We start from the raw sequence: 27,834 nt of genomic DNA, 5'->3' as shown, positions 1-27,834 counted from the left end.
TACTCGGCGCGAAACGGACGTAAATCTCTCGGCAAAGCCTCGCTGAACCCCCGTTTCTTAGCCTCATACCCATATTTCCGATATGCTAGGACACTGAATATGTAGTGTATATTTATCCTGCAAAGGACGCATTTTCTGCCAATATTGCCTGTCCAATATTGTAAAAAGCCTAACTTTCATTATTTATGACCAAATTCTATAAAAGATTTGTCAATTCGAAATAACATTTGAATGTAATACACATTCAATATAACCTACCTCGCCTGTTTTAAATTAGAGGGCATTACATTTTCCTCAAGTACACTTTTAAAAGACGTAAAATACAAGAATACTTAGTCAGCTAATATCAATTTTATTTTTCTCAATGAAGAGTTCTTTTTGATGCATCGAATTCCCAAGGGTTCTTGAAGTGATTTTGATATTACAAGGACAAGTTCCTTCATCGTTTTCTATGAATATTTTACACATGAAAAACGCATCAAGTTAATGATGAGTATAAGAACTTGAGATATTTCCCATGAATATCTAATCTTAAAAAACAAATGGAATGGTAAGATCGGGGGAAGGAAATCAACTGTCAGCAGGTTACTTATAAACAAGACAATTATTCTTGAAGTTAATATGATGTTTAAGAAATTCATTTTTCTTCATCGAGCTTTTTCTAATGTCTGAGACCATTCAGTTCATCCAACTTATATGTTAACCTCTTTAAAACTACCTACTTTAAAAATATTTGACTTCAAAGACAACAGTAACCGCACATATTTCTTAGTGGATCATCGATGCGTCTCCATCGAGATGGTCTCTTCCAAAATACAAATTTAACTATCGACAGTGAGAAATCTGGTATTACACATGTAAATAGAGTGCGAAATATCAGTTTTCAGAGTATTTAAAACGTTTAACTCTAACGTGCGGTCAGCGGCATGCGAATCAATGGCCATAACGTCAGAATTTATTCATATCTATTTCCGGTATTTTGTAGACGTCACAAAGAATTCTGACCAATAGATATCGAAATGACAAACCAAGGAATTATTTCCATTACTTATCGGGTAACTGTAAAATTTAATATGTGATAACACTAGAGAAACAATTTTTTTTTATCATAAAAGAGGTATACATACATAATTCACTTTCCATTCATATCTTACCTATCAAAGGCACATCAGACGACGATGGTGGCAGACTGTCAGCAACTATCATCAGAAAGACTGTCATCGACAGTAGTGTTGTAATCCCCATAGAAACCTTTTCTCCAGACTCACTAGGCATATAAAATCCCAACAAGGCAACGAGAGTAATTAACATACAAGGCATCACTAAATTAAACATGTAGAAAAGCGGTCTTCTGTTGAGCACAAAGAAATATTTGATAAACGAGTACGGTTCTGGACAACACGAAAATGTGATTACTTCTATTTGAAAATTGAATTCTACAAGCTCCCACTCGGAGCTACTGACATAATTTGTCAGGTCGCCATCATCAGCATTGTTTATTATGTTTAGCTGGAAAGCATCATAAGCCCATGAAGCAAAGTCCATGGAACAATTTTGAACATCAAAAGGAAAATATTTCACATTGATTGAACAAGAACTTTTAAATATCCACATCGATAACCACGTCACATTTCCGTCTGATGTCACGATGACGTTTGTGCTGACTTGTGATAATGATGACGTAACATCCGCACTGAAAAAAAAATGTTGAGAATACTACATCAGAGGGTACCATTACTGTATCATTCGAATTTTTTATGATGTATCAATCTTATATGGTTTAAGGCTTTGACTGAGAGACGGAGCTATTTTTACTTAAATAACATTGAACTTTGTCGATAATGCACTGCTATATTGTTATATCGCTGATGTCTAGACCAAAGGAAATACGCGAGACTTCCTGTAATACACGATAAGTTCATCTTGTCACTTCCGAGAGTAAGATTTTGAGCCCTTCGTGTTTTTGAGCATTTAGATATATAGACAATAACTGCACTGATATACAGATGAGGCTTAACACCGTAGGAAAATGCAAGGCTGTGCCGAGTATTTTCGCTGTTTCGAGCCGATTTCGTCTATCAAAGGTTTTGTCAAGTCAGTGCAGTGTTAATGGTTTTTATACTGCAACAAAATTTGAAGAAAGGGAAACAACGTTTTTATTTGAAGCGAAAGACATCATGGCAACTTCAAAACAATTTAATGTGCGTGACTGAAATATAACGGAAACGGAAATGTTATATTCAGTCAATGACCGTATATCATTTATAAATATACGGTTGATGCATTTTGATTGCTCAAATAAAACGGTCGCTGATGCTCCATCCTTAGGAATAATATTAGAAAGATGAAACCTGAAACGCTCCAGGAGAAATATAAATTCATACTACTTTGAATTTATTAGCCCTGCTATATTATTCTTACAAACTTCTAATATGATTTAAATCGTGCTGATATATGGTTTGAATTGTTGTTATGATACACGCTCTGAATTGCAATTGACCGAACTGACTATGAGTCGATTTGTATTTAATTATTGAACACGAAGCTATCAAACATTTTCTGAAACTGGTTTGGTTCTTAATCTCATTTACTATTATCCCTCATAATATACGAAAATGGAACTGCCGTGATGCCATTTTTAAGCTCCCGAATGAAAGAACAAACTAGATATTGATGCTTTTCCTGGCTGTAAGTAAAGTGGACACAGTTGATATTACATCCATTTACGTAGGAGATTACAATATTTTTTTTCTATCTCGGTAATTGTCGTAAGTTGTTTCGTTTTTTCTTCGTTTTCTTTTTAAGTCTTAGTAATTTTGATTATCGAATTTTTCAGTTAGCTGAAACCGTATGTACTAATTGAAAGAGTAATCAAGGAAACCACGAATCTAGCGGAAATCAAAAGAATGTTATCGAGGGACAAAGATCAGGCAGGGAAAATAGACAAACACAACAAAGAACGTAGAGTAACTAAAATCATACATACAAAGTAACAAATGTATTGTTGTTATAATACAAAATTATACTTTAATGACATTCAATGCCCCGTAATTCTTAAATCATAAATTATGAATTGTTCATTTTTTATGTAACAGACTTTTTGCTAGAAGTTACCCATTTCTGGGACTTGATTTAAAAGCTAAGTAAGAACTGATATAATATACATACTTATTGTACAAAAGAATGTCAGGTCGCCAGATTTCTGAGTATGGGAGACGGATCACACTTATATTTCCATATTTCCTTGGGTCCCATCTTAAGTTGTAGTCTAACCATCCCTGAAAAATGTATACATTTTCGTTAGATGAAAACAATGGTTTTAATCTCGCATTAGAAGTATACCGGAGTCTTACAATATAATAGGAAGATGAATCCTTCTAGGTTTGCTTAAGCAACTGCCAGTTCAAAAATGAAACCAATAGGAGGGGCCTCAGAATGTAAAAGGATTGTTAAGTAGAAAAATAGAAGATGTGGTATGTTTGCAAATATCACACAAGTCATCCACCAAACGCCAAGCCACGAACAATTCAACTTCTACAGGTCAACACGGGTCTTAATTGATGGGCAAAATACATGAAGTAAACATTTTCCTATAAGACGAAAATGGACCGACTTTGGTTTTAACTTTTCTCACTGGAAACATACCTGGTTTAACCAACAGTTAGTAGTTATTATCTGGTTCTTTTCATCCTGAAATAAAAGATATAAAAAAAAAAATTAGTAACTGAAATGTAAAGAAAAAGGGCGAAAAAAAAAATGCGTATTCTATCGCAAAAATACCCAAAAATATATGTCATGAAACGATCTTTAAATGTGCATTATGATTTTTCCTATTGATATCGTTATACTTATTATGTAAAGGAAAATTGACAATCAGAACGGTTAGGTAACACTAATTTACTCATTTAAATATTTGATATTGGATATCACATTTGGGCTGCAACGAGCAAATGATAAATCCGAATTTTGTCGTTATGAATTCTATTACACTCCATGCTTATTTTCCATTAACCGGTATGCTTACCCGACCAGTACACCTGGACCATGATTCAAGTTTTTCGTCAAGTCAAAGTTGCTCATTTACTTTTGGTTCTATGTTCGTGCTATTTGGGTCATTCATATTTTTTGTTGTGAGTATCTGTGTCTTTGTTTGGTCGGTACCCGTGGATTATTTAAAATTTTTATAAACCTTCGAATCCTGGTTGCCTTGTTATCACTTTGTCACTTGATTTTTGGTTTTAAAATATCTCTCTGTAACCTTTTGTCTTAACTAATTATTTTCGATGCCCTTAAGTCATTTGGTTTATGGTTTCAGTATTCTATACCTTCGATTTTTTTGCTTTCAAAATTAAGAATGATTCAAAAGTATAAACATGTTGTAGCCCTCTAACTGCTCTTCTGTTAAGTGTTGTCGGAGGTATACAGTAATTGTACAATGAGAAAGGTTAATGGCTTCGACATTTCTTTGCTATATATATATTTCCAAAGATTTACTGTAAGGAAGTCTAGCTCTACCTATAACATCATTTTATTTAATAATACATTTGTCTTACAAGAACAATTCTTGTAGGTCATGACTACATCTATAATAGACAGGTCTATAAATTTTGTAATGTGTCTGAAAAAATGTACTATTGATACAGTAAAACCTGTCCACCGTTTCCTTTTTAGAGTTTAAAATTTGTCCGTTTAGGCAGGTGTTGATTTATCAAGGTTAAAGATTCATTTAAACTGATATTAAAGAGGTCCTACAAATCATTGGAACGTTGGTATCAAGGCTCTTTATTTCTGTCTCATGTAAGCATCAAAGTAACTTGGATTTATTTTATTCTGTTTTAAATGAAAGCTTGAACGGTTTTGGTGAAATTTAATATGATACAAACATATCACTGATTTCAAGAGTTATGTCCCTTACTCTACGTATACCTTCAGAAGGGCCTTTTAAAAGTGAATGGTGAATATAGGAATTCGGATTATTCAGGGTTCGGTTTAGACGTGTTTCACTATAGATCTGACTTTATTTTATGATATCATAGTCTGGTCCTAATGGTCACATACAATAAAAAAAAATCGTAAACATTCCAAACCAAATTTATCTCATTTTATCACTTATACAATGCAATACCTAATAAGTACATTTAAACCATAGCATTAGATAAAATACTTACAACATCAATTATTTGTGCTAATGCGACACCAAATGTAACATTCAAAGCTTTTGAACTGTTCTGTGAAGGACGAATTCTTTTCTCGTAACTAGTCATTAAATCACGCACAAGTCGGAACTCATTTTCATCTGTAGAGACATACCTTAAAACTGATACAGAAAGCCGTTAATTTTGTAACTGTGTAATTAAACAAATTAATATGGTAAACATTATTTCATTTGAACATATTGAATGTTTGTACGTGATCTTAGTGTAGAGACTCACCTTCTTAAGTAGCAGTTTTTCTAAAAATCAGGCAGAAGGTGATTCATGCATGTCAAAATCACACTAAATTCAGTTTTGTTTTAGTAACTGATCACAGAACCAGTATTAGCATTTCATTTGTTTGTTGTGCTTTTGAGATAAAAATATATAGATTGTACATGAAATTGGCACTTTGCAAGAGTTATCATTCTTGATTTGGTTTCATTTGGTTGATTTAGTGGGAAATAAATGTATGATTTTCTTAAAAGTGCAGAAATGAGTGCGGAAATGGTTATTGTTCTGTGAAAGTATAGCATATGTAGACTTAAAAAGCATCAATTGTTTGGTGGGTTTTTCTCCACCATGAATCACTTTACCATTGGCAGTGTCTGAATTTAATGTAGACTGGTACTTAAAAATTAAACATATCAGTAATTCATTAATGTATTATGTGAGTTATTCTGTCTTTAAAATGTCGTTATTGATTCAGTTCCATTTGGTAGATTTTAGTGTGAGATATATATATATATGATTTTCTTATAAGTATAGATCTAAATAAGGAAATGATTATTGTTAGTAAACATATAACGTATGTAGACCGAAAAACCGTCGTTTGTTCGGTGGGTTTTTGTACACCATGAACCACTTTACCATAGGCAGTGTCTGAATTTTGTATGGATTGGTACTTCATACGTTTGCAATGATAATATATAGGATACATGTGCACGATGGAACTATTTAACTCGCTAAAGAGCTCCTTAATTTGTTTTGAAAGCGATACCAATTTATCTAAAGTTTGCAAAAAGTCATCTGTTTATTTTGGTTTTTACATAGTGCTTATGATGCTTTTTTTTAGTTCGCCGTTGCTAAGTGTCTTGCTTGTCTTTTAAGTTGCACTCCAGCTAAGAATCACGCAAAATGTGATTCATGGGTGAAAAGCATACATATTTTTTTGATATTTTGCTTGAATTGCCATACTAAACAGAAATTTACGTTCAGTTTTTCATATAACCTGTTTTCTTAGGAGAAATAAATATGTAGAATGCACTGTAGATTTCGAAATTAAGGGAGATATAAATGACACTCAAATACAATAGAATCTATAGGATTTTCAATGTTGATTATCTTCTAAGAGCAGACAGATTCGAATGAATAATTACACATTTCATAATAAAGACTCATAAAACAACTAACTTAATTACAAAAATACAAAATATGTAGCCTTTTTTGGGGTGTATCACATTTTACAGATTTTGCATGATTCTTACAAAGACTGCTACTTAATTTTTGGTTTTTGATATAACTATTATTATATTACTTGAAAATAAAACCAATTTTTTAAACTATTTATTATCCATTTTCCGAACTTAAACACAATTAATCAGAAAACTTCTCTCAGTTCTACAAACTTTGAGACAACAACCGAAATCGAAATAAAATATGATTAACAAATAGGAAACAGGCTCGTTTGTACCTTTAAAAAATGGTGTATGATTGATAAACCTCAATGATGAGTAAGATTTGATAGTTCATTGTCTACACCATCTGGTTTGATACCACAACTCGTACATCACATAAATTTGGGGAAAAAAAAAGAAGACGCTGTCTAATAAACGCGGTGAATCCTGCTCAACCATTTTAAAATCAATTCCAGTTGATGTATATTATTTTTTTTAGAATTGAATTTGACGGTGTCTAGAACGGTTAAATATTAATCACTGTTCGAATTGGGGTTTGCCTTGATGACTACATCAACATTATAGAAAATCTATGAAGGTAAATATAGACACTCAGCTTCAACTTGTCTTTGAGGTCTAATTAAATTCCTGGCGCATAAAACAATATATCCATACATAATGTGTATGTTATCCCCTTCTGTTATTTTGTTACATTCTAAAATAATTAGTTTTTCCAAGAAATCTCACGGATTGTGATTTAATTAAACGCATAGCATTGAGGTTTTTGTACGAGGTGTCTGCAAAAGTAATTCAATTTACTCGAATAATATTTTCTATGCAAATTAAATACCTACATGCTATAATGAAAATCCTAATTACATCTATTTTGAGTAGCATCCTGATCCTTTCTTGAAAGATATGTTTCAGATATGCACCTGGAAAGAAAACAACATGACATGTAAGATTACTATGTAATTGTAGAAAGGAATGTTTGGAACATGCTGACGACCTGATTGTGAAGAAAATAAAGACATTTTGTACTTTTATATTTAATATTGAAGTTGAAGTGGATTTGTGTAGCTGTGTAGCCAACATATCTTTGTATTTTATTTAGAAATTTATCGGTTATTTTAAAATAAATTTAGATTTGCACTTTCTGTAAAACTTTTGGGGTCAGCAATCTCTCTCCTGGTAACGAAAATGATCGCTGAAATAAATTAATTACTGCAGAGTAATTTACATATTCCATCAGCTAAGAAAAACAAATAATTAAGAATGACGTCGTTTACATTAACACAATAACCACATTTAAACGGAATTACAGCTTGAATGAATCTTCCAGCTGTGAAGTCCATGTTACGTTTTTCTTTTGAAATAAGCAATATTGTTTTGTTTCTTTTTAAAGAACGATGCCGATGAGAAAAGTACATATTGGTTCATGAAAAATGAAAAAAAACCAAACTCCTTCTAAAATGCAAACGTCAATTATTCTACTGATTTTTTAATTTGTTTTCAATCCGCTGTTATAATGGTTTGCAATCTTATTGTTCCATCCATTTACAGCTTGCACGTTTTCTACTCTATTTTTTTAGAATACAATAATACCAATCATATATATTGCAAGTTTCGATATGCTGTACACGTGTTTCAATGAGTGACTTCTCATCAGCAGAATTAGAATCAAATATATAAGACGATCTAAATTCAAACATAATTGTATACAAGAAGTAATCATAACACAAACTATCGAAATAGGAAGTCAAATTCATCACCGGAGGGGTTCTGCCATGCGCAATACAATTAATGAAGTCTCAATGTTTCAGGTATTTTGAAATTTTTAATACTATTAATTCTGATAAATATGATAAATAATATCTGATGTATTGACTTATCAGAATACTCGTTTTCTTCTCTTTTAATTATGCTTTAAAATCATGAAAGCTTAAATTTGATTGGCCGAATAAAATGTTACGTGAACTGACCGAATTTAATATAATTAATACGTATGGTATTCAACAGTATTTTATATAATACTTCACATCCCAATCTTCTTAAAACAACAAAATATTATCCAACCAAGGATTTATTCATTAAATAAGCAAATCTCAGGAAGTGCTTTATGCTGCATCGGGAAAATGTCAGAACAATTAGTCCGGAAGTTACTAGGACAAAACCGACATTGTTATGCAATTTTTACAGGATTCACAATAATCTTGTCATTACGAACCTTTTACAGATAACTAACAGACGTTTCCATTACACAACCTGTCAAATTTCTAATGTAATATGAAAGAAAAGTGTCAAAGACGGAAGCCTTAAACTTAAGAATTATTCGAGAGACTCTGGTGTATAAGTGCAATCCTTTGTCTTGGTTTATCATTGATGACCTTCCACAAAGAGTTTGAAATACCAATGTGCATGTCAATACCTGAAAGGTTATGTATTTTTGATAGTTATAAAGATACAGTTAACCGTTATTGAGATGGCGGAGTTAAACACGTTATAAAACCTGGTTTAACCCTCCTTTTCTATCGGAAATGCGTGTAACAAGTCAGGATCGTTGCGGTTGATTCCAACTTTATACGGTTTTTGGCTTGATTTTGCCATTTGTTATCTGTTCTGTTGCAGTTCAGTAATTTTGTCATTGTCCTTTACGGTTTAAAAACAATCGTCATTCAGGGTTAAATCTTTGAAGATATAATTTGCCAATATTCTGAAACACGGTTTTCTGAAACATTTTCTTTACTCTCAACGAATAATTTATACATATATAATGCTATTGGTTTATAGCGTTCTAAGCAGATGCGTCGATTATGTTTGAAATTTATTGTTTAAGATTTAACAATTTGATCCGGAAGAGAGACTAGCGTTTGGCTAGATCCTTTAATCTCAGTTTCTGCTATATAGATGACGTATTATCTTTAAACAATCCTAATTTCGGGGATTTGATACATCGCATCTACCCAAAAGAACTTGAGATAAAGGATACTACAGACACTGTGAAGTCAGCCTCATATCTTGACCTACACTTAGAAATCGATGGTAAAGGAAAACTGTTCACCACACTTTACGACAAACGTGATGACTTTTCATTCAAAATTGTCAACTTTCCTTTCATCTGTGACAACATCCCTTCAGCACCTGCGTATGGAGTGTTCATATCACAACTCATACGTTATGCCAGAGCTTGCCGAAACTACGCAACTTTTTGCATCGCGCTAGAACTCTAATATGCTTCTGGAACAGGGTTATGTTGCTACAAGATTGAAGTCATCACTACAGAAGTTTTATGGTCGTCATCATGAACTCGTGAAACGTTATGGTGTATAAATCTGCACCATAAAAACCGATTTATTCAATGGGTCATAGTTTTCCTTTCCTCGTTTGTCTACCCCGGACTTGACTTTTTATAAGCAACTCGGTGAGTGTTTCTAGAAAAACAGAGGACGCTTACCCTACCGGTGCACTCGGTCCACGTACCGTTTTTAGTGGAGTCCGAGTTGCTCATTTGCTTTTGTTACTTTGTATGCATGATTTTAGTTACTTTATGTTCTTTGTTGTGTATGTCTGTTTTCCATGTCTGGTCTTTGTCCCTGGATTTCATTCTTTTGATTACCACTATAACTTTGGTTCACTTGATTACTCTTGAACATAAGAAAATGAAAAAGACGACAGAAAACAGAAAAAAAGCTTGAATAAAATATCATTCAAAAGAAGGACAAAAATAGACGTAGCCGTTCAAATGTGTATCACAATGTCTTGTACAAGAGTAATCAAGGGAACTACAATTCTAGCAGAAATAAAAAAAAAAAACGCAATCCAGGGAAGAAGACCAGACAGGGGAAAGAAACACACATAAAATAACCAAAATAATACGTACAAAGAAACAAAATAAAATGAGCAAATGGGAATCCACTAAAAACTGGGAGCATAAAACTTCTGTGAAATCAGTTATAATAACACGAAAGATCATTTAGACATAAGAAGTAACTGACATGTAATGTGAAATGAACTGGAATGCTGATTTAGTTCCGTTGCACGAGGCATGCATGTGAGAAGGCGGAGAAGAAATTCATTATCGATGTATCCAAAATTGAACCCTTAATTATAATATGGATATAATAGCATCAAATCTATTTTGACAATCTATAATTAATTCTCATGGAACCGAAAGGAGGCTTCTTGCTTTGCTCTGATAGCTGAAAATATCCTTAAGATTTAGCCTTATTGTACGAAACTAGTACCTCATTTATAAGTACCATAGTTTGATATCAACAAAAATGCCGAAGAAATAAGAAAATTTTTATACTTCGAAATGCAAGTGTATGGCCTGCTTCGAAATGCATGTGTATTGCCTGAACATAGAAATAAGAAACACATTCGCTTTATATACACAATAAAGTAAAGAGCATGAACTAGAATTACATAAAAAAAATGAAAGTGAGGAATACAAGACATCACACACAAACAAATCCATAGGTGATCCGGAAAAGTAATCATGCGCGGAGAGCCTTAAATTAAGAAATGTTACAGGTAATTGAAATGGCCCAAATAGACCAGCGTCAAAATATATGAAATTGATAAAAAAAAAGATATAAATCATACAAAATATTAAATAATAACGTCCTTACACCATTTCATTTAAAAAAAATGAATTAAAATGAGGACATCTTATCCATTATTTGGTTTATCAAGACTTGTTCCGTTGTTAGATACGACAATTACAATATTTGTTATTATTTATTCCTGATTTGCTCATGTACAATGGTATCCCATTATTTCTAGAAACATTTCTGTTCACCTTATATGAGGTCATTTAAATAAAATATTTAGTTTTTGTTTACATCTAGACGAACCCATAGCAGGTAGGAACATATAAGAAAAGTTTAGAAGGGTTACATTGTGGACAGTTTACTTCACAGAAACTAACAACGATGATTGAAATAAAATGTAAGGCACCACAAACCCGAATATGGGATAATCTTAATACATTGCGTGCTTTACGATACAGGTTTAATCATGGTCTAAGTCATTATGAATGTGCGTGATGTTCAGAATTGGAAATAGGTTTGAAATTATTTTGTCTAGAATTGTCACCTTAATAATTAGCTTTCAGAAAAAGTGACAAATCATATTATATGATTTTAGATCGTATCATATTGACCCTAATGGGAATGTACCGAACGTTTCATGTTCCGGGTTCACTAACTGTCTGAATACCTTATTTCTGGAAAAAATGAATATTAAATGCTTTCCGCAAATTAGAGGAAGAACACTGACTAAAATAATAGCATCTAGACATACCAGTTACTACTTACTTTCTTTATTTCAAACGATATTAGAGGAAACGTGTTACGATAATACAATGTTTATCAAACTCAGTATTTAAAATGTTACTGTTGCTTATTTCGAATAATAAAACGATATATATGTGTTATTGCATTCTGGTGATAAGACACTTGCAACAAAACATGCTGATTATTTTATGTAGTGTAATTGCTGAAAAATTTAGAGATAAGAGTATAATTGAAAATCCTTTACGCAACTTGAAACGACGGTGAAAAAAGGATAGCGACTCTTGCTTCATGCAAAACATCCCCTCTAATACAATTTGAGGGGGAATATTTATGAAAAATGGAGGCCGTATGTCATATTGCAAACGCCTTAAATTGGCCATTCAGGACATGGAATGCGACTATAGAACTTTCGGGAGTAGGACCTTAATCTGTGGGCAACAATGCTTTATCTAGTATTTGCCCAACTAGCTTTCTATTTGTTTGTTTGTTGGGGTTTAACATCCGAGCAGCAATATCTCAGCCATATTCAGACGATGAACATGAAATTGATGACAAAATGAACATGAAATGATGACGAAATGAAAAAGGAATGGGACACAAGGACAATGGGGTCGACAAACCTTGATTGCCACTGGAAATAGGGATAGATGGGTAGGGTCGGTCTATTTAGCCTCCTGTGGCGGAGCCCTATGGTTCCTACTCCGGGAGAATACCACAGTAGGGTTCTTTAACGTGCGAGGAACGTGGCATCTTTCCCAACACGGTGCACCACTATGGTTTGCGGTCAGGTTTTCCGTATTATAGCCTGACAACCCCAGCATGTAACACGCCAGGGGTACCCCATTTCACCTCCTGGGGCACACATCCCAGTTGCTCTGTGGGCAGAGCGCCCTAGTCCCCGGCTAGGGTTCTGATCACTATTTAGTCGCCTTTTACGACAAGCTTAGCGCTGCTGCAGGCCTATTCTTTTGACACCCGGACCTGCAAGGGGCAACTAGCTTTATAGAAAAAAGTAAAGTCAGAATTTTTATTAAAGCATAAGATAAAAACTCCATAAGTAAATTGCCTTTAAACCTTAATCCGGTCTGATTCAGATATTCAAATTATACTATTAAATTTTACCTCCCCTTGGTGCCCAGACACCGTGATCATGAATTGTTTAAGAATAATAAAAGACATTGGTCAAATGGCCTTGTGGGAAAAACTATGTCTACGGCTGTATAGATTTAATGGAATAATATAATCCAATGATGGAAATGTAAACGGTCTTTTATAATCAAAAGGTCATTTTTTACAATGTAGACGGACGAAACCCAATTTAACCGACCCATGCGTACATAACAAAAAGAACTAACTAAATGAAAACACTAGATATTGGGTGTTTCGTAATGGGGTTATGGAATAAAACGTTTATATAACTCGAGAGACCAATTCTACAGCTTACGTTGTCTCTGATATCTTAAGGCAAGCTCATTGCACTTAATTGTGTATATCCCTGATTTTCTTTTTTGCCTTAATTTAGTACAGCTTATGTTGTCTCTGATATTTTAGAACAAGTTCTTTGGTCGTAATTGTATATGTCTGATATAGGGCAAACTTTGTTGTACTTATATTTGCGCATCGTCTCTATAATATCTACGGGAAAACACAATTGCCGTTATAATTTTTCTTAAATATTCCTTTTGACAAATGCCTACAATTCGGCTGTCAGTTTGGTACACTTTGTTATTGTTGTTGTGGTCATTATTAAAGTTGCTACAGAAATTAAAAAAAAAACCGATTTGATAAAAAAAAAAGTAAAGAAAGTTGCCCTGAAATTAAAATTATTACAATAGAACGCAGGTTTAACCACAATGGAACGCAAACTAATAGCCGAATCATTTTAATGATTTTAGGAAGATGGTGCCTCATATACTTACGCACATAGTAATGCAAGTAGAGTTGGAGTTCCTTTAATTGAATGGTCATTACCTAATGAACTGCCTTAGGTAATTAACCAAACAATTGACAAGGAGATTTATACTGTCTTTGATTCCACAGGTATTTAGCATTGTGTCTGATAGACTGTTTAAATCACTTTGTCAATTGTCCACGTAACAACCTAAAAAATCATCATGTAATGGTCATTTAAGGAGGTAGATCTAGGGTAAGGGACACAACTCTTACTAATCATTGGAATTCACCTTTTTACATCAATCTCATGTAAGCATCAAAGTAACATGGACTTAATGTCATGCTGATTCAAAGGAAAGCTTGAAAGGCTTTATTGAAATTGAATATGATACAAACATATCACTTATTTCAAGAGTAATGTCCCTTACCCTAGGTCTACCTCCTTAAACAAGGGAAGAATCTAGTGCCTGAGGTTAACTATGTTACTGACTGTAAATTTAGAATTGAAGGTACATGTAGCAATTTCAACTAATTGGTTCGTTTATAGTTTTACCTATAACAAAGGTGAATCAGAAATGAACAGCTCGGTTTCTTATAGATTGTAGAAACTTGATCATTTATCAGTAAATTCTCAGGTTACGAAAGTAATCAAAATTCCGTTACACACAAAAGGCTAGATAATTTGTAACAGTTTAATCACGTCTTATCATTTTGTTTGTTCGATCACCTCCTGAAATCATTAAATTACAATCCTAAAAATGATAATGTTCATATATGATGTCAAACACGGGTTAAAACGTAAGTTTGTGAACAAATCTCTCACATATCATAACAAAGAATGATTTCATTGTTGTTGATGGTAGAAATTTTGAAGTGATGAACTAAGTCCAATGAAGGGTAGTAACAAAATTATCGAACTGATTAAATCTAGCAGTAGTCAAAAGGAAAGTCCGTTTACCAATTGGCTATATCAGGGTAATAACTAGAAAGTTGGAAACATAGTAACGGTATTGACTTGGTACACGCATTCCAAAATGGAATGTGGGTAATACATGGTTTTATAGCGCGCTAAATCCCCGCTTTCATTACGGTTATTTTTTTCTTTTGGTTTAATCCAACACAAATGGACAGCATAAAATTGTCACCAACAAAAACAAAAACGTGACAATCCGCGTATCTATGGCGAGCTCCGGCAAATACGATAATCCTATTTGATAGTGTTTCAACAAAATGTACACATCATGCAGTCGGCTGCTTTTTTGGCTTATAAAATCATCTCAGACTACCATTCTAGAGAAGATATAGATTGGTTGCATTATGAATTGGCTTAAATACACACGTCTCATTATTCAACATATATATTGAATGGAAGATACCAAGGGCAAGAAGCATTTTTAGAATGTTCAAAATGATAAAAAGACATAGGAAACAAACAAACGAAACAAGTATAAGGACGTTTAAGCGTCTTTTATCTAGGTCAATTTACTAAGAAGGTAATGTTTTCATATACTTAGTACTTTGTACGTTAAATATAACATCATAATTACAAAAGCGATAATATTACGAATCTTTTCCAATATCATAATAAATGATAAAAAAGATAAAACCTATTCGTTCAATCTCGTCATTTTATCTTGATACGTTGATTTGAGGATGAAGATTGAAATTAATTTTTCAAGTGCTTAAATTACATCTAATGCACCAGATAGTAATATTTCTAAATGTCACCTACGTTGATTTCTTGATATCATCGATGTTCCCTGCTAATTGACATAGGCCGTATTGTTGCGCCGCTCTTGTGAGGTGAACTTTTACGCATGAAATTTTTCACGTAAGGAGAGATGGTCTCGTATGTAATATCAGGATACAGCTAATGCTATCTTATTCAATGATTAACGTTTGGAAACAAAGTTCCCGTATGTAATTTCAGATATGTATTATTATATTAATCATGATAACATGATGTGTTTCATATCATTGACAAGACAATAAAAAGTCACGCCAAATGTCGACATGTCATTTCAATATCGGCAACAAATAAAGAAGCATGATAAATTAGACAATTCAAATACGTCAAAATTCAAATACATGACCAGAATGTATGAATGAATGAATAAAACATAAATGTATGCTTTAATTGCATATATTTGTTTTCTTTAAATGTCCAACCTCGATAAATTGGGGGTACATAGTCCGTCCAACATATGTTACCGGAAATATTTACTAAGTTATTTCCCCTTGACAGTCAATATTTCTCTGCCCTGAAGATTATCAAAATCAACTTTAAGTTTTATTCGCGCTTGTTCGTATCGAAACAAAAGTAAAATTACAGTATACCATTAACGAGTAACTATCATTATCATTTAATGATATAAATTATATTAAAACAGATTTCCAATTAACTTATTTAAAATCTACCACATCTTCATACGTCGAAAGTTTAAATGAAAACGTGTCAATTAATAGCTGTATAATACCTTATATGGACATAAAAAATAATAAAACCAAAAAAAAAAAAAAAAAAAAATGATCAAATGAGTCAGGCTTTGCTGTGTGTAAAAAAAAATTATAGGATTTTGTCCTCTTTATAACTGCAATATTCATGGTTTATTGCGAAATAATGCAGGTAAATTTGCGTCAGAACCACTTCCTCAAAAAGAATTCATGGAACCATACCAACATAATACATCAAATAATCGGAGTAGCAATTAGAAGGAACACATGATTTAACAACATTTATAGGCTTTTACCGACACCTGTAAGGTCTAAATTTGAAGGGAAAGTTGCAATCATTGCAATCTTTGCAAAAACAATATCAACCATATGCTAATTTATATAGAGTATTTCTAAGTATATTTTAAAAGTAATGCTCTGCACGACTGGACAATTACCTGTCCGTTTTTGTTCTGATTAGTGACGATGAAACATGGACACTTGTTACAAAAGGTTGATATTGAGTTTTATTTCTATCATTGCAAAGTCCGATTACCAACACACAATGTGTGGAAACTAAAACTACAATTTTAATTTTGTTTGTTCTTTCCTATTGTGGACTATTATCGGTAGGTGAATATAATTTTTGGTTTTGAAATCTTTTCATACTGTTAATTATATAGAATTTTCAATGATATCATCAAATGATGTCTTCCCCTGCTGTTAAATAAATAGCCTTCTGATCTTTACTAAACACTTGCTAGATTAGTTACGCCACTAATGCCACATACTTTCAATTGCATCGGCTTAACTCTATAAGATAAATCACAACAGTAAGTAACTTATTACAAAATGTTAGCGTAAGAAACTTTATCGATAGAAGTCGGAAAAAGTGTTAGAAGCAGTAAAGCACATCGAACGTATCTTAAAGAATTTACCCTCTCCGGAAATGAATATTCGCGACTTATTGCGAAATATTTCAGATTATTTGAGTCAGAACCGCGTCCTCAATTAAAAAGAATTCATGAAACCATATCAACGTAATACATCAGATTATCTGAGTAGCAATTAGAAGGAAAAAATGATTTTACAACATTTATAGGCTTTTACCGACACCTGTAATGTCTAAGTTTGAAGGGAAAGTTGCAAATCATTGCAATCATTGCAAAAAAAACCAATATCAACCATATGCCAATTTATATAGAGTATTTCTAAGTATATTTTTACAGTAATGCTCTGCACGACTGGAAAATCGTCTGTCCGTTTTTGTTCTGATAAACGACGATGAAACATGGTCACTTGTTACAAAAGGTTGATATTGAGTTTTATTTCTATCATTGCAAAGTCCGATTACCAACACACAATGTGTGGAAACTAAAACATCAATTTTAATTTTGTTTGTTCTTTTCTATTGTGGACTATTTTCGCTAAATGATATAATTCTTGGTTTTGTAATCTTTTCATACTGTTGATTATATAGAATTTCGATGATATCATTAAATGATGTCTTCTCCTGCTAGGTTTCGGAATATGTACCAAGAATGTAGCATTTCTTGCAAATTTTACAGGTTCTATTAGCTGCTTATCAAATATAGAATCTCGAGAATATAGAAACACTGCTGTTAAATAAATAGCTTGCTATCAGCTAAAGCTTTCTGATCTTTACTGAGCACTTGCTAGATTAGTTACGCCACTAATACCACATACTTTCAATTACAATGGCTTAACTCTATTAGATAAATCAAAACAGTGAATAACTTAATACAAAATGTTAGCGTAAGAAACTTTATTAATAGCAGTCGGAAAGAAGTGTTAGAAGTAGTAAAGTACATCGAACGTAACTTAAAGAATTTACCCTCTAAGTAAATGAATGTTTGTGAGGTGAGACGACCATCGATGTAAAAATGAGTTCAGTTCACGTGCTCTCGTTTTCACTCGGTATTTCCTGCAAAGAAAATTCTCATGCAATTGATCACTGTGAATCCAAACGAATCAAATATAATTTTACTGAACATTTCCTTGTTCTAAAGAGAAAAGTGCAAATGTGAATTTAAGTAGAAGTTCAAGGGATAAACATCATGTTTATGGAAAACACTAACGCTGGTTCAAGATAAGAACAAATTAGTAAAAATTGCATGATTTAGTTCATGTCAGAATCAGACAGGTGATAATGTATCTTATTTTTATGCGAAACATTGCGATGATGATTCAAACATTGAAAATATGTGATAGTAAGTGTTTAAGTGTTTAATTTACGAAGATAATCTGTTAAGTTCAATCAATGTAACGATGGACTAAAGCATCCCCCCCCTAAAAAAAAATTTAAAAAATCATACTGGAAGAAACCCGCACGAACAAGAATTTACAAACAAGAAACTACTGCTTAGAGATTGGTTATACTATGTTTACTTGAATTATTTTATTGGATAATTTTGTGTTTTGTTTGCGTACGACTCGAATACAAAAAAAAGTTCATATGTATAAATGAATGAAAGGAGACATAATCCTTTACAAGATTCCTTACAGGTCATAAGATATATATTTGATATTAAATAAAACAAAGGACTAAGATCAATTCGGTTGGGATAAGACATCTGGTTGAACCTTGAACCGATCAGCGCAACAATTTTGGCGGATCGATGACCGCTGACTGATCGATTGCTCACGGATTGATACCCGATGACCGGTGACCGACCTGATCGCAGCTTTGTTATGTTAAATGACGGATTATCTGTTTAAAATAAAGGAAATGTGAAATAAAAATATAAAATGATGTTTAAATATATTGCATTTTGTAAATATGTGTAAAATTGACAAAGAAAACAACGAAAACCGTAAAATATAGTGACCGCTCTGTGGTCACGTCTTAATGGATCGGTTTGACGGATCGATGACTGATCGGTGATCGATGACCGATCGCAATTTTTGTTTCACGGATCGGTTCAGGTACTGTAAGTAAAATATACAGAACATATAGTTTTCTCTATCTTACGTCCGTTCGGAAAGTTTGATAATTACCCTTACTGAACTGAGTGACACTGAAAATAAATGTCACAGTTTGTCCAGTCTGGTTCTTAAAAGGTTCTTCAGGTTGATTTACAAAGTTTTCAACAAAGTTATTTTTTTGTCTTCATACAAAAATACTTGTAATATCAAATGTTGTCAAAAGTCAGCTGATTTCGGTTTAAGGAATTATTTTATTGATACCTATACATTGGTCAATTTATACTGGTTATATTTGCTCTTGCAACAAGTAACCTTATATCCTTGTCGAACTTGCTGCTTTTTATGTTCATTAACTCATACATCGTAAAACATTTTATATTTAATCAGTGAAATAGCAGCCGTCAGTTTCATCATGGTATACATTATTGAAAAAATGATGCTGAACGATGAAGTTTTTCAATTAACGCATTGTAAACGTAAACACCAGTTGAACGCTAATCTAATTGCTATTAACTAAATGAGCACCTGTGCCAATTAACTGTTATATACAACACTCAAAGCCACAGTATTGTATTCATTGCGCCATGGGCCACTACAATAAACCACCACGTGCTGGTCTGGGTGTCAAAAGAATAGGCTCGCAGCAGCACTCAGCTTGTCTGTGTTGTATTCCCCAGGTGGTGGAATGGGATACCCCAGGTATGTTACATGCTGTGGATGTCAGGTCATAATATGGAAAACCTAACCGCAAACCATAGTAGGGCAATGTGTTGGGAAAGATGCCACGTCCTTGGCACGATAAAAAACCCTTCTGTGGTATTTTGACGGAGTAGGAACCATTGGACTCCGCCACAGGGGGCTAAATTTCCCGACCTATCTACCTCTCCCTATTTCCAATGGCAAACAAAATTTGTCAACCCCATTATCATTGTGTCTCATCCCATTTTTCCTTTCATCATCATTTCATGTTCATTTTATCATCCATTTCATGTTCATCGCCTGGATGTTGCTGAATTATTGCTTCTTGGGCGTTAAACCCCAACAATCAATTGATCAATCAATCAATCAATCATACATAGTAAACTTGAAATTTTCAAATTTTCAAATAAAAAGGCAATTGGGTACACCAGAACAGGTCGAACTGAAAATAGACATTTTCTACTTTCACTTTTATTTTAAGTTCTTTTAATGGACCCCTTTTCTGAAGCAGTATTTTTCATGAAAATACTGTTTTTCCTCAAAACACGTTTTTAGTAAGTGTCATAGCTTAATATTTACCCTGTTGATGAAAAATGATGATCATTTGCAACAAAAAATTAAATCAAATAAACAAACAAAAATTAAAATAGGATAAGGCCAAAAAAAGTGCACTATATTTTTAGCCTTCTTGTTTTGAAGTACACCCGCTCAGGAATTCGCAATACAAGACTGGTACCTAAAATATAGCCGTTTATTTTCTTCTTTACTGAAAGTAAAATCAAAGGCAACTACTATTACCGTGATACTCAAAACCTAAATGTCAAAGAACGAAGACAAAACGAAAAGGAATCGTAAACATAATAATAATAATAATAAAAATAAAAAATGAATCACGTAGTCTTGTAAAGCTGAATTTTGAACAGAATCATTAGGATGGTGTAAGGCGCTATATAAGAAAACAAATGTTGTTTATGAAGTTGTTGTGTACTTTTAAAGTTTCAATTTAACATACTTTGTCTTGCTAATCATATGATTCTCGTAGTAAATTTGACTTTAAGACATATGATAATCATGTTTTTTGCAAATAATATTTAATAAATAGATTCTCATGTGTGACACTTTTGGCTGTGTAGGTGACTTAAACAGAAACAGGAAACACACACTTTTTCGAATAATAATGGCTGTAAGGAAGCCCACACTTTTTGCCAGCAATTTGAGGGGAATATTTTAAAAATTAAACAAACTACACGTCGAATTACTAATTTGAAAAAAAATCAAAATGGACTATGGATACCAAAAGATAATACCTAATGCCTAGTTCTGCAATTTAGTATGGGATAATTAACGAATAATAGCCATAAGTATCTCAATCACCTGCAGGTACGTACAAAGAACCAAAATAGACATTAGCTTTCTGATGCGTTTCAAAGCACTTGTAAGATAAGATTCAAAACTCCTATCGCCTACTTTCAATTAAATAAGCTCGAATCTGTTGGTTTATTAAAAGCAGCGCGAGTACTTCACTCATAAAGCGGTGATTAGGTGTTTAGAGTGGATGAAAATTAAGAACGGAGAGGTAAAAACTCAGCAGGGTCCATTAGGCTCTCAATATGACTTAATTGAAGACATGTTTTAAGCAAATTTTGATTCTTAGTTACCAAGAAGATGATATGAATATTAGATGCCCCATCAATTGAGATTAAAGTCGTTCTTTCAATATTTTAACATGTGTTAAAAACTACCAATATCATTTCCTCTATTAAAACAAATGTAGGGCTGAATGTTTTAAAGTGTTCCAATAATTTAATCAAATCTTTATGCCATACAAGTCTACAGTAGATCAAATGTTGCGTAAAGAGCTAATAAAATGAACCTTAATGATACTCCAGAGACCAAAATGGCAGCCTCTGTAATCTTTGAAGTTTCCATGGCAGACATTTAATCCGTCCTTTGATACTTGTTGTCGGTTTTTTATTTTTTTTATTATGACATTATTTTTTTCTGTAAATAACGAACTGTTTAACGACCAAGATAGGAGTCATATAGCATCCCTTTATACATTCACGACTAAAAAATAGAAATCAAGTACCTAATCTATCTCTAATACGTAAACAACTCCTATCCAATAGATTTGCTTCGTGTGTTTGATCTAGGTTGAATGAATATATGAAAAATTTTAGAAATTTTTTAAAAAGTTTTATGTAGCTGCTTGGGTAAGAATCATGCAAAATCTGAAAAATGTGATACACCTTAAAAAAGGCTACATATTTTTATTCATGTTGTTAAGTTGCGTTATATGTTTATATTATGAAATGTGTTATTTTTCTTTCAAATCTGCCTGCTCTTAGGAGAAAATCAACATTGAAAATCCAATAGATTCTATTGTATTTGAGTGTCAAGTTATCTACCTTCACTTTGAAATCTACAGTGCATTCTATATGATTTTTATCTCCTAAGAACACAGACTATATGAAAAACTAAATGTTAATTTCTGTCTACTATGGCAATTCAAACAATGTATCAAAAATAAAAATATGTAGGTTTTTTACCCATGAATCACATTGTGCATGATTCTTAGCTGGAGTGCTACTTAAAGACTCTACAAATAGAGAACTACAAAACACCAATCAAGTATTTTTTTTATTGCAGATTGAATAACAAACTAAATCGTAAATATATACTCAAGTATTTTGAAATATAGAAATACTGAAAATTCAGAAATAATTGCGTGCAATAACTATGGCGAATTTGTCATTTCAGTTGAAGATTCAATTCTAATTTTTGCGACTTTGAGCAAACATCCGCAACAGTAATGTTCAGAAATCCATGGTACGAGTTTTCATTTTTGCGATTTGAAACTCTGTCGCATTTTGGCAATAATGAAACATTGTAATTGTTTCTGAAATTGATATTTATGTGGTTCGATACATATCAACAAACTTGGGTGTGTATTGTTAGAACACTTCTGTATGGTACATGATGTTTTCTTAAAAATGAAATATTTAAAAATGAAAACACCCCTTAATATAGACGACTGAAAACGTTCCATATATGCATATCCTTTTTGTTGCTGGATATTATGAGGTTAGGTTAGTTTAATCTACATACATCAACAGCTTTAGTATACCATATGTTTCTTATTAATAAATTGTTGTTAAACTTTCTGTTAACACAATATTGTCGTATATATATATATATATAAAACGATGACATTGATAATATTTTTCTGATGTAGGTATACAGATCTATCAATTAGTTGCTTTATGAATTAATTGAGTTATGTAGTAATATTACAAAGAAAATCCAATGTATTCAATCCTTTTGTTTGACAAAACTAGCACATGTAATCCCCCTTTTCACTTAGAAGATTTACTAGAAAAATGAAATGTGAGTACCCCCATTATCACATTCTGAAGGAGGTAGACCTAGGGTAAGGGACTAAACTGTTAAAATCAATGGAACGTTTGTATTCAGCACTGTACATCAATGCCGTGTAAGCATCAAAGTAACTTAGATTGATTTCAGTCTGTGTCAAATGAAAGCTTGATAAGCTTTGGTGAAATTGAATATGATACAAACATATCACTGACTTCATGAGGTATGTCCCTTACCCTAGGTCTACCTCCTTAGATCAAAACAAATATACAAACGAAATCATACAATTTCACTGAACATGTAATGATGTACCTAATTACATAAGATAAACAATTTTCAAACTTTGAAGTGTTGAAGAAAAGGTTGAAATAATTAACACTGATTTTAATACACAATATCAATTTTGTGTTTTAATTGTCAGTAACTGTAAGAATCAGGCTGTGGGTGAAACATGGTATGAAAAAACCACCATTATGAAAGTTTAATTCGACTATTTTCACCATCGGAATCAACGACAACAGAACAAAAATTCTAAATCATGCTGACCCATTGAGTTAGAATATCATTGAAATGCACTGAAAATGAACATTTCAAGGGCAGATAACTCTTTCAAGAACCTCATTTTTCTAACATTCTATTGAAAAATTTCTGAGCAAAGCCAGAGATGCAGAGATTAAATAAGGTCTTTTCAAATAGAGATTCTTACAAACACTTACATTTAATGGAGGTTTAACAGTGGTGTGTATTTCATGTTTTGATGTATCTTACTAGCATTGAAGTTGTTTATATGTCCTAAAGTTCTATCACAATTTATCATGATAAAATAAATAGGCAATTTTTGTCTTACACATTAGACCACTTTCATGATATGTGTAATAAGGATAACATTCAGATGATATATTTGTTGAGCATTTATTATCAAATATAAAGCAGGAACATGATTGAAGAAGCTCATATTGCTAGGTAATGCAGTTTTCATTTACCACAAGCGCTGAAAACGCTGAAAATAGACATTTCAGATGAGTTCTATCAAAGTAAAAATGTATTAGTAACTCTTTATGTGTTATATATCCCCATTAGCAATTATATATATATCTTATTTACAGCCAATGATTTTTTTAATTAGCGAAACAAATCTCACACCAAAGTAGTGAGTTCGTTCATCTCTTATGACATGTAATTTTTTTTCGGTTTCTTGATTAAGTTATATCACGTTTTTTTCAAATATTTTTTTTCTTTTTCCTTTGCTTGTATCATCAAACATACTGTGTGAAAAAATTGAAACGGATCATATATATAATAGAAAGAAAAGAACGAAACGTCGATAGTAGTTCACTGCTAATGTAATTTCCAACCTCACAAAAAAGTTTTCCACTTATATACATAAACACTTAAAGATGAAACTAAATAATTATGTTATATTTTTATTCGCTCAGAATCACTGAAGTTAACACTGTTAAAGAAAGGTTTGGTAAAGAGTGACTGATTTCATGAAAAGTCGAGAGTGAGAAATGTGTCACTAGTAATGACATCATATTATGTAATTTTCTATTCAAACGTCATTTCGTACGACTAAATTTACAATTTAAAAGGCAAACCTTACGATATGTGATATCTGAACGGATTACGACACAACCAGATTACTATAGATATGACCACTCTGTATCAGGAAAATTGTGGCATTTCATTTCCGAATGATTTTCTTCCATTTTCTGTCATTTTGTTCATTTGGATGGTTTATGAAAGTGAATCTTCTCTAGACGCTATCCAAGATTTAAGATGGCGCCTTTCAATTTCATGAATTAAGCAAACTTAAGAATATAATTTGCTAAGGGAACATTATCGTTATTTCCATTTATAGTTTCGTACCAGAGAATACCAACAAATATTATTTTTAAAAAATAAACAGATTTTCAATATGTTATTTCTTCAGCGGAAAACCATTGTTCACTTGGCATTTACCTTTTGTTCTTTGTAATATAGCATAAAAAGGAAGCATTTATTTGAAGGTAGAAATTAAAAAAAAAAAAAAAACAATTTGTATTTGTAAACGTTCGTATTTCATTCACTTCCGCTTATTCTATAACCACTTCCCGTTTTACAATATATCACTTTCATATTTCGTCCCAACAGGAAGTGAAGCTTAATTTTACCAAGTGTATAACAGAACTGTAACATATTCTATTTTTGCATGGTCGAAAGGTACCGCTGGAGGCATGCTTTGATATTCATTAAAATTCTTGCGAATATAACGTATGTGTAAGAAATTGCTCATTTTAACCCAAAAATCTTAGAATGGTTATATTATTTGAGAAGTTAAATCATTGGCTAAAATTTACGAACAACAAGTAACAATATTGTGTGAATTCTTTACTAAAAATGTTAAATCATCGTTTTCATTTGAAGATACAAGCAATTTTGCAACTCAAGTAGTGTTTAAAATATTATATGACAATTTTAATATCGGTACACTCGGCGCGTGTTATTATTTTCCGTTGTAAACCTGATACTTATTCTTGATAATGTCTGATTTCTATGTCTTTGTTGTCTCCCAACTAAAAAAGCTAAATCAAAACTTTGCACTTAACAGGGTATGGGGAAATTTGGAAACGGTAATTGTACATGATGAAAATTTTCGAGTAATGGGCAAGAGGAAATTGGGAACGAAAATTAATTGAAAACATAATGAAGAAATGTCGGATAAAAAATGAAAACAACAATCAATGCCGTGTAAGCATCAAAGTAACTTAGATTGATTTCATTCTGTGTCAAATGAAAGCTTGATAGGCTTTGGTGAAATTGAATAGGATACATACATATCACTGACTTCATGAGTTATGTCTTAACATGTATAATCATCTTTTAAAGCGTAATCAAGGGCACCAAGGTTATAGCGGTAATCCAAAGAATGTAATCCAGGGACAAAGACCAGACATGGAAAACAGACATACACAACAAAGAACATAAAGTAACTAAAATCATACATACAAAGTAACAAAAGCAAATGAGCAACTCGGACTCAAATAAAAACTGGGAGCATGGACCAGGTGCACCGGCAGGGTAAGCGTCATCTGCTTTTCTAGAAACACCCGCCGAGTTGCTCATAAAATGTTAAATTATGGATGAGAATATGTTGTTATGATTGGACAATAGGCCATGCAAAATGGGGAAAAGAGTGATGGGATAATGGGTAACTGTGAATATGTTATTTTGGAATGTAAACACCATTGTACGTCTATGTTTACTGAACTTTGAGTTTAAAAGATTGCTAAACTTATGGTTTCCTTCCGTTCTTATATATAGTTCTTGTCGTCTAGTAAACTTCCTTATTGTCCGTTATAACTTGAGAGAGTTTTATGACAATAAACCTTGTCAAGTATTGCGGAAGTTAAGCATCAGAGACAAGGAACGTAATGTTTGCCCCAGAGAGAAAATAACTTATTCTTAATTACCTTTAATAACTGGTTTAACTCATGAATAGCATTGTTACTAGTGGTATCGTATTAGGTATACTTTACCCTGCACGGAGTTGATATAGAACAGCAGCCAAAATGGCTTACAACATATTTCCAATTCAGATAATGACACTTACTAATATGTAATTTAATCCATGAATTGAGAGCAGAGATTTCTTTGATGAAAATTTTGTCTATCATTCCATATAGTTGAACATATCAAAATTCCATGAAACAGGGAGTTTATATTTGACAACAGCCGGAATGGCATGACCCGTCAACATAAAGCAAATATTAAATTTAAAATCAATCTATTCATTGAGAGCGGAAATGATGTGACGAAACATTAGGATGGGGTGAATGACGAACAGACGCAAAATATACCACCCACCTGTTGAATGGGTCCTATAATGATCTGCGGGATAAATACATTTAAATTGAAAAAAAAGATATATGAAGGTAAACTGTATAAGTGTTTACATCTTTTATGTGCTATCTTCTACACTTTATTCTTTCGTTACTACATGATATGCATGTTATTGTGGTTATTTTATGTTCTTTGTTGCGCATGTCTATTTATTTTGTCTAGTCGTTATCCCTGCAGTATGTTCAACATGAATACCATTCTAACCATTCTGTAAAATTGTAAGTAGTTTTAAAACCCGACTTCCTCATACAAACTCTCCATTGGTCACTCGAAAACCAAAAATTAGGTTTTTGCCAACAGTAGACCATGTGTCGACTTTCATCAAATAAAATCGATTCGAAATATTGATTAATGGTTAACATGTCGAAACATTATAGTGAATGAAACAGCAGTATATTCTATACAGCAATATTTAGCATGCACAATAAGAATAAATTAGGTTTATTTGATATAACTCATAGATTTTGTTTCTGGTTGTAAGTTATTTTCACGCTTATTTATATTTTTTTTATATGTAGCTATTTCTGCTTCCTAACATATACAGGTGAATGCTTATGTAAACTATCATTTGCCATTTCTTGACGAACTGGATTTTATTCACATTACATAGATGGAGCTTATTGACTCGCCATATATACCGAGAAATTCCTTTATTTAACATGATGACAAAAAAGCACAGCAGAAACAAATCGCGGATTTGGTGATACGCAAATGTACCAG

At 32.5% G+C, this 27,834-nt stretch overlaps 1 protein-coding gene across 4 annotated transcripts in view; it reads right to left on the bottom strand.

The window, feature by feature from the left end:
- The window catches only part of LOC148602986 (neuronal acetylcholine receptor subunit alpha-10-like), a 91,498-nt gene that overhangs the window by 29,306 nt on the left and 34,358 nt on the right, over positions 1–27,834 (bottom strand). For 3 of the 4 annotated variants that reach the window (XM_088552734.1, XM_088552732.1, XM_088552733.1), the window contains exons 2-6: positions 7,444–7,524; positions 5,169–5,317; positions 3,646–3,690; positions 3,169–3,278; positions 1,155–1,693 (exon numbers count right to left, since the gene is read on the bottom strand). In XM_088552734.1, the coding sequence (XP_088408860.1) occupies positions 1,155–1,693; positions 3,169–3,278; positions 3,646–3,690; positions 5,169–5,317; positions 7,444–7,486 (886 nt within the window). In that variant the 5' untranslated portion in view covers positions 7,487–7,524. Of the gene's footprint in view, positions 1–1,154; positions 1,694–3,168; positions 3,279–3,645; positions 3,691–5,168; positions 5,318–7,443; positions 7,525–26,824; positions 26,944–27,834 lie in introns of those variants that run through there. The other variant, XM_088552731.1, reaches the window with a different exon arrangement.

Source organism: Perna viridis, chromosome 11, assembly GCF_037379345.1.
Source record: "Perna viridis isolate PV_CMFRI_1.1 ecotype Kerala chromosome 11, ASM3737934v1, whole genome shotgun sequence".
Lineage (NCBI taxonomy): Eukaryota > Metazoa > Mollusca > Bivalvia > Mytilida > Mytilidae > Perna > Perna viridis.
Note: the sequence above shows the minus strand (reverse complement) of the source record. Positions and strands in the feature narration are given on the sequence as shown.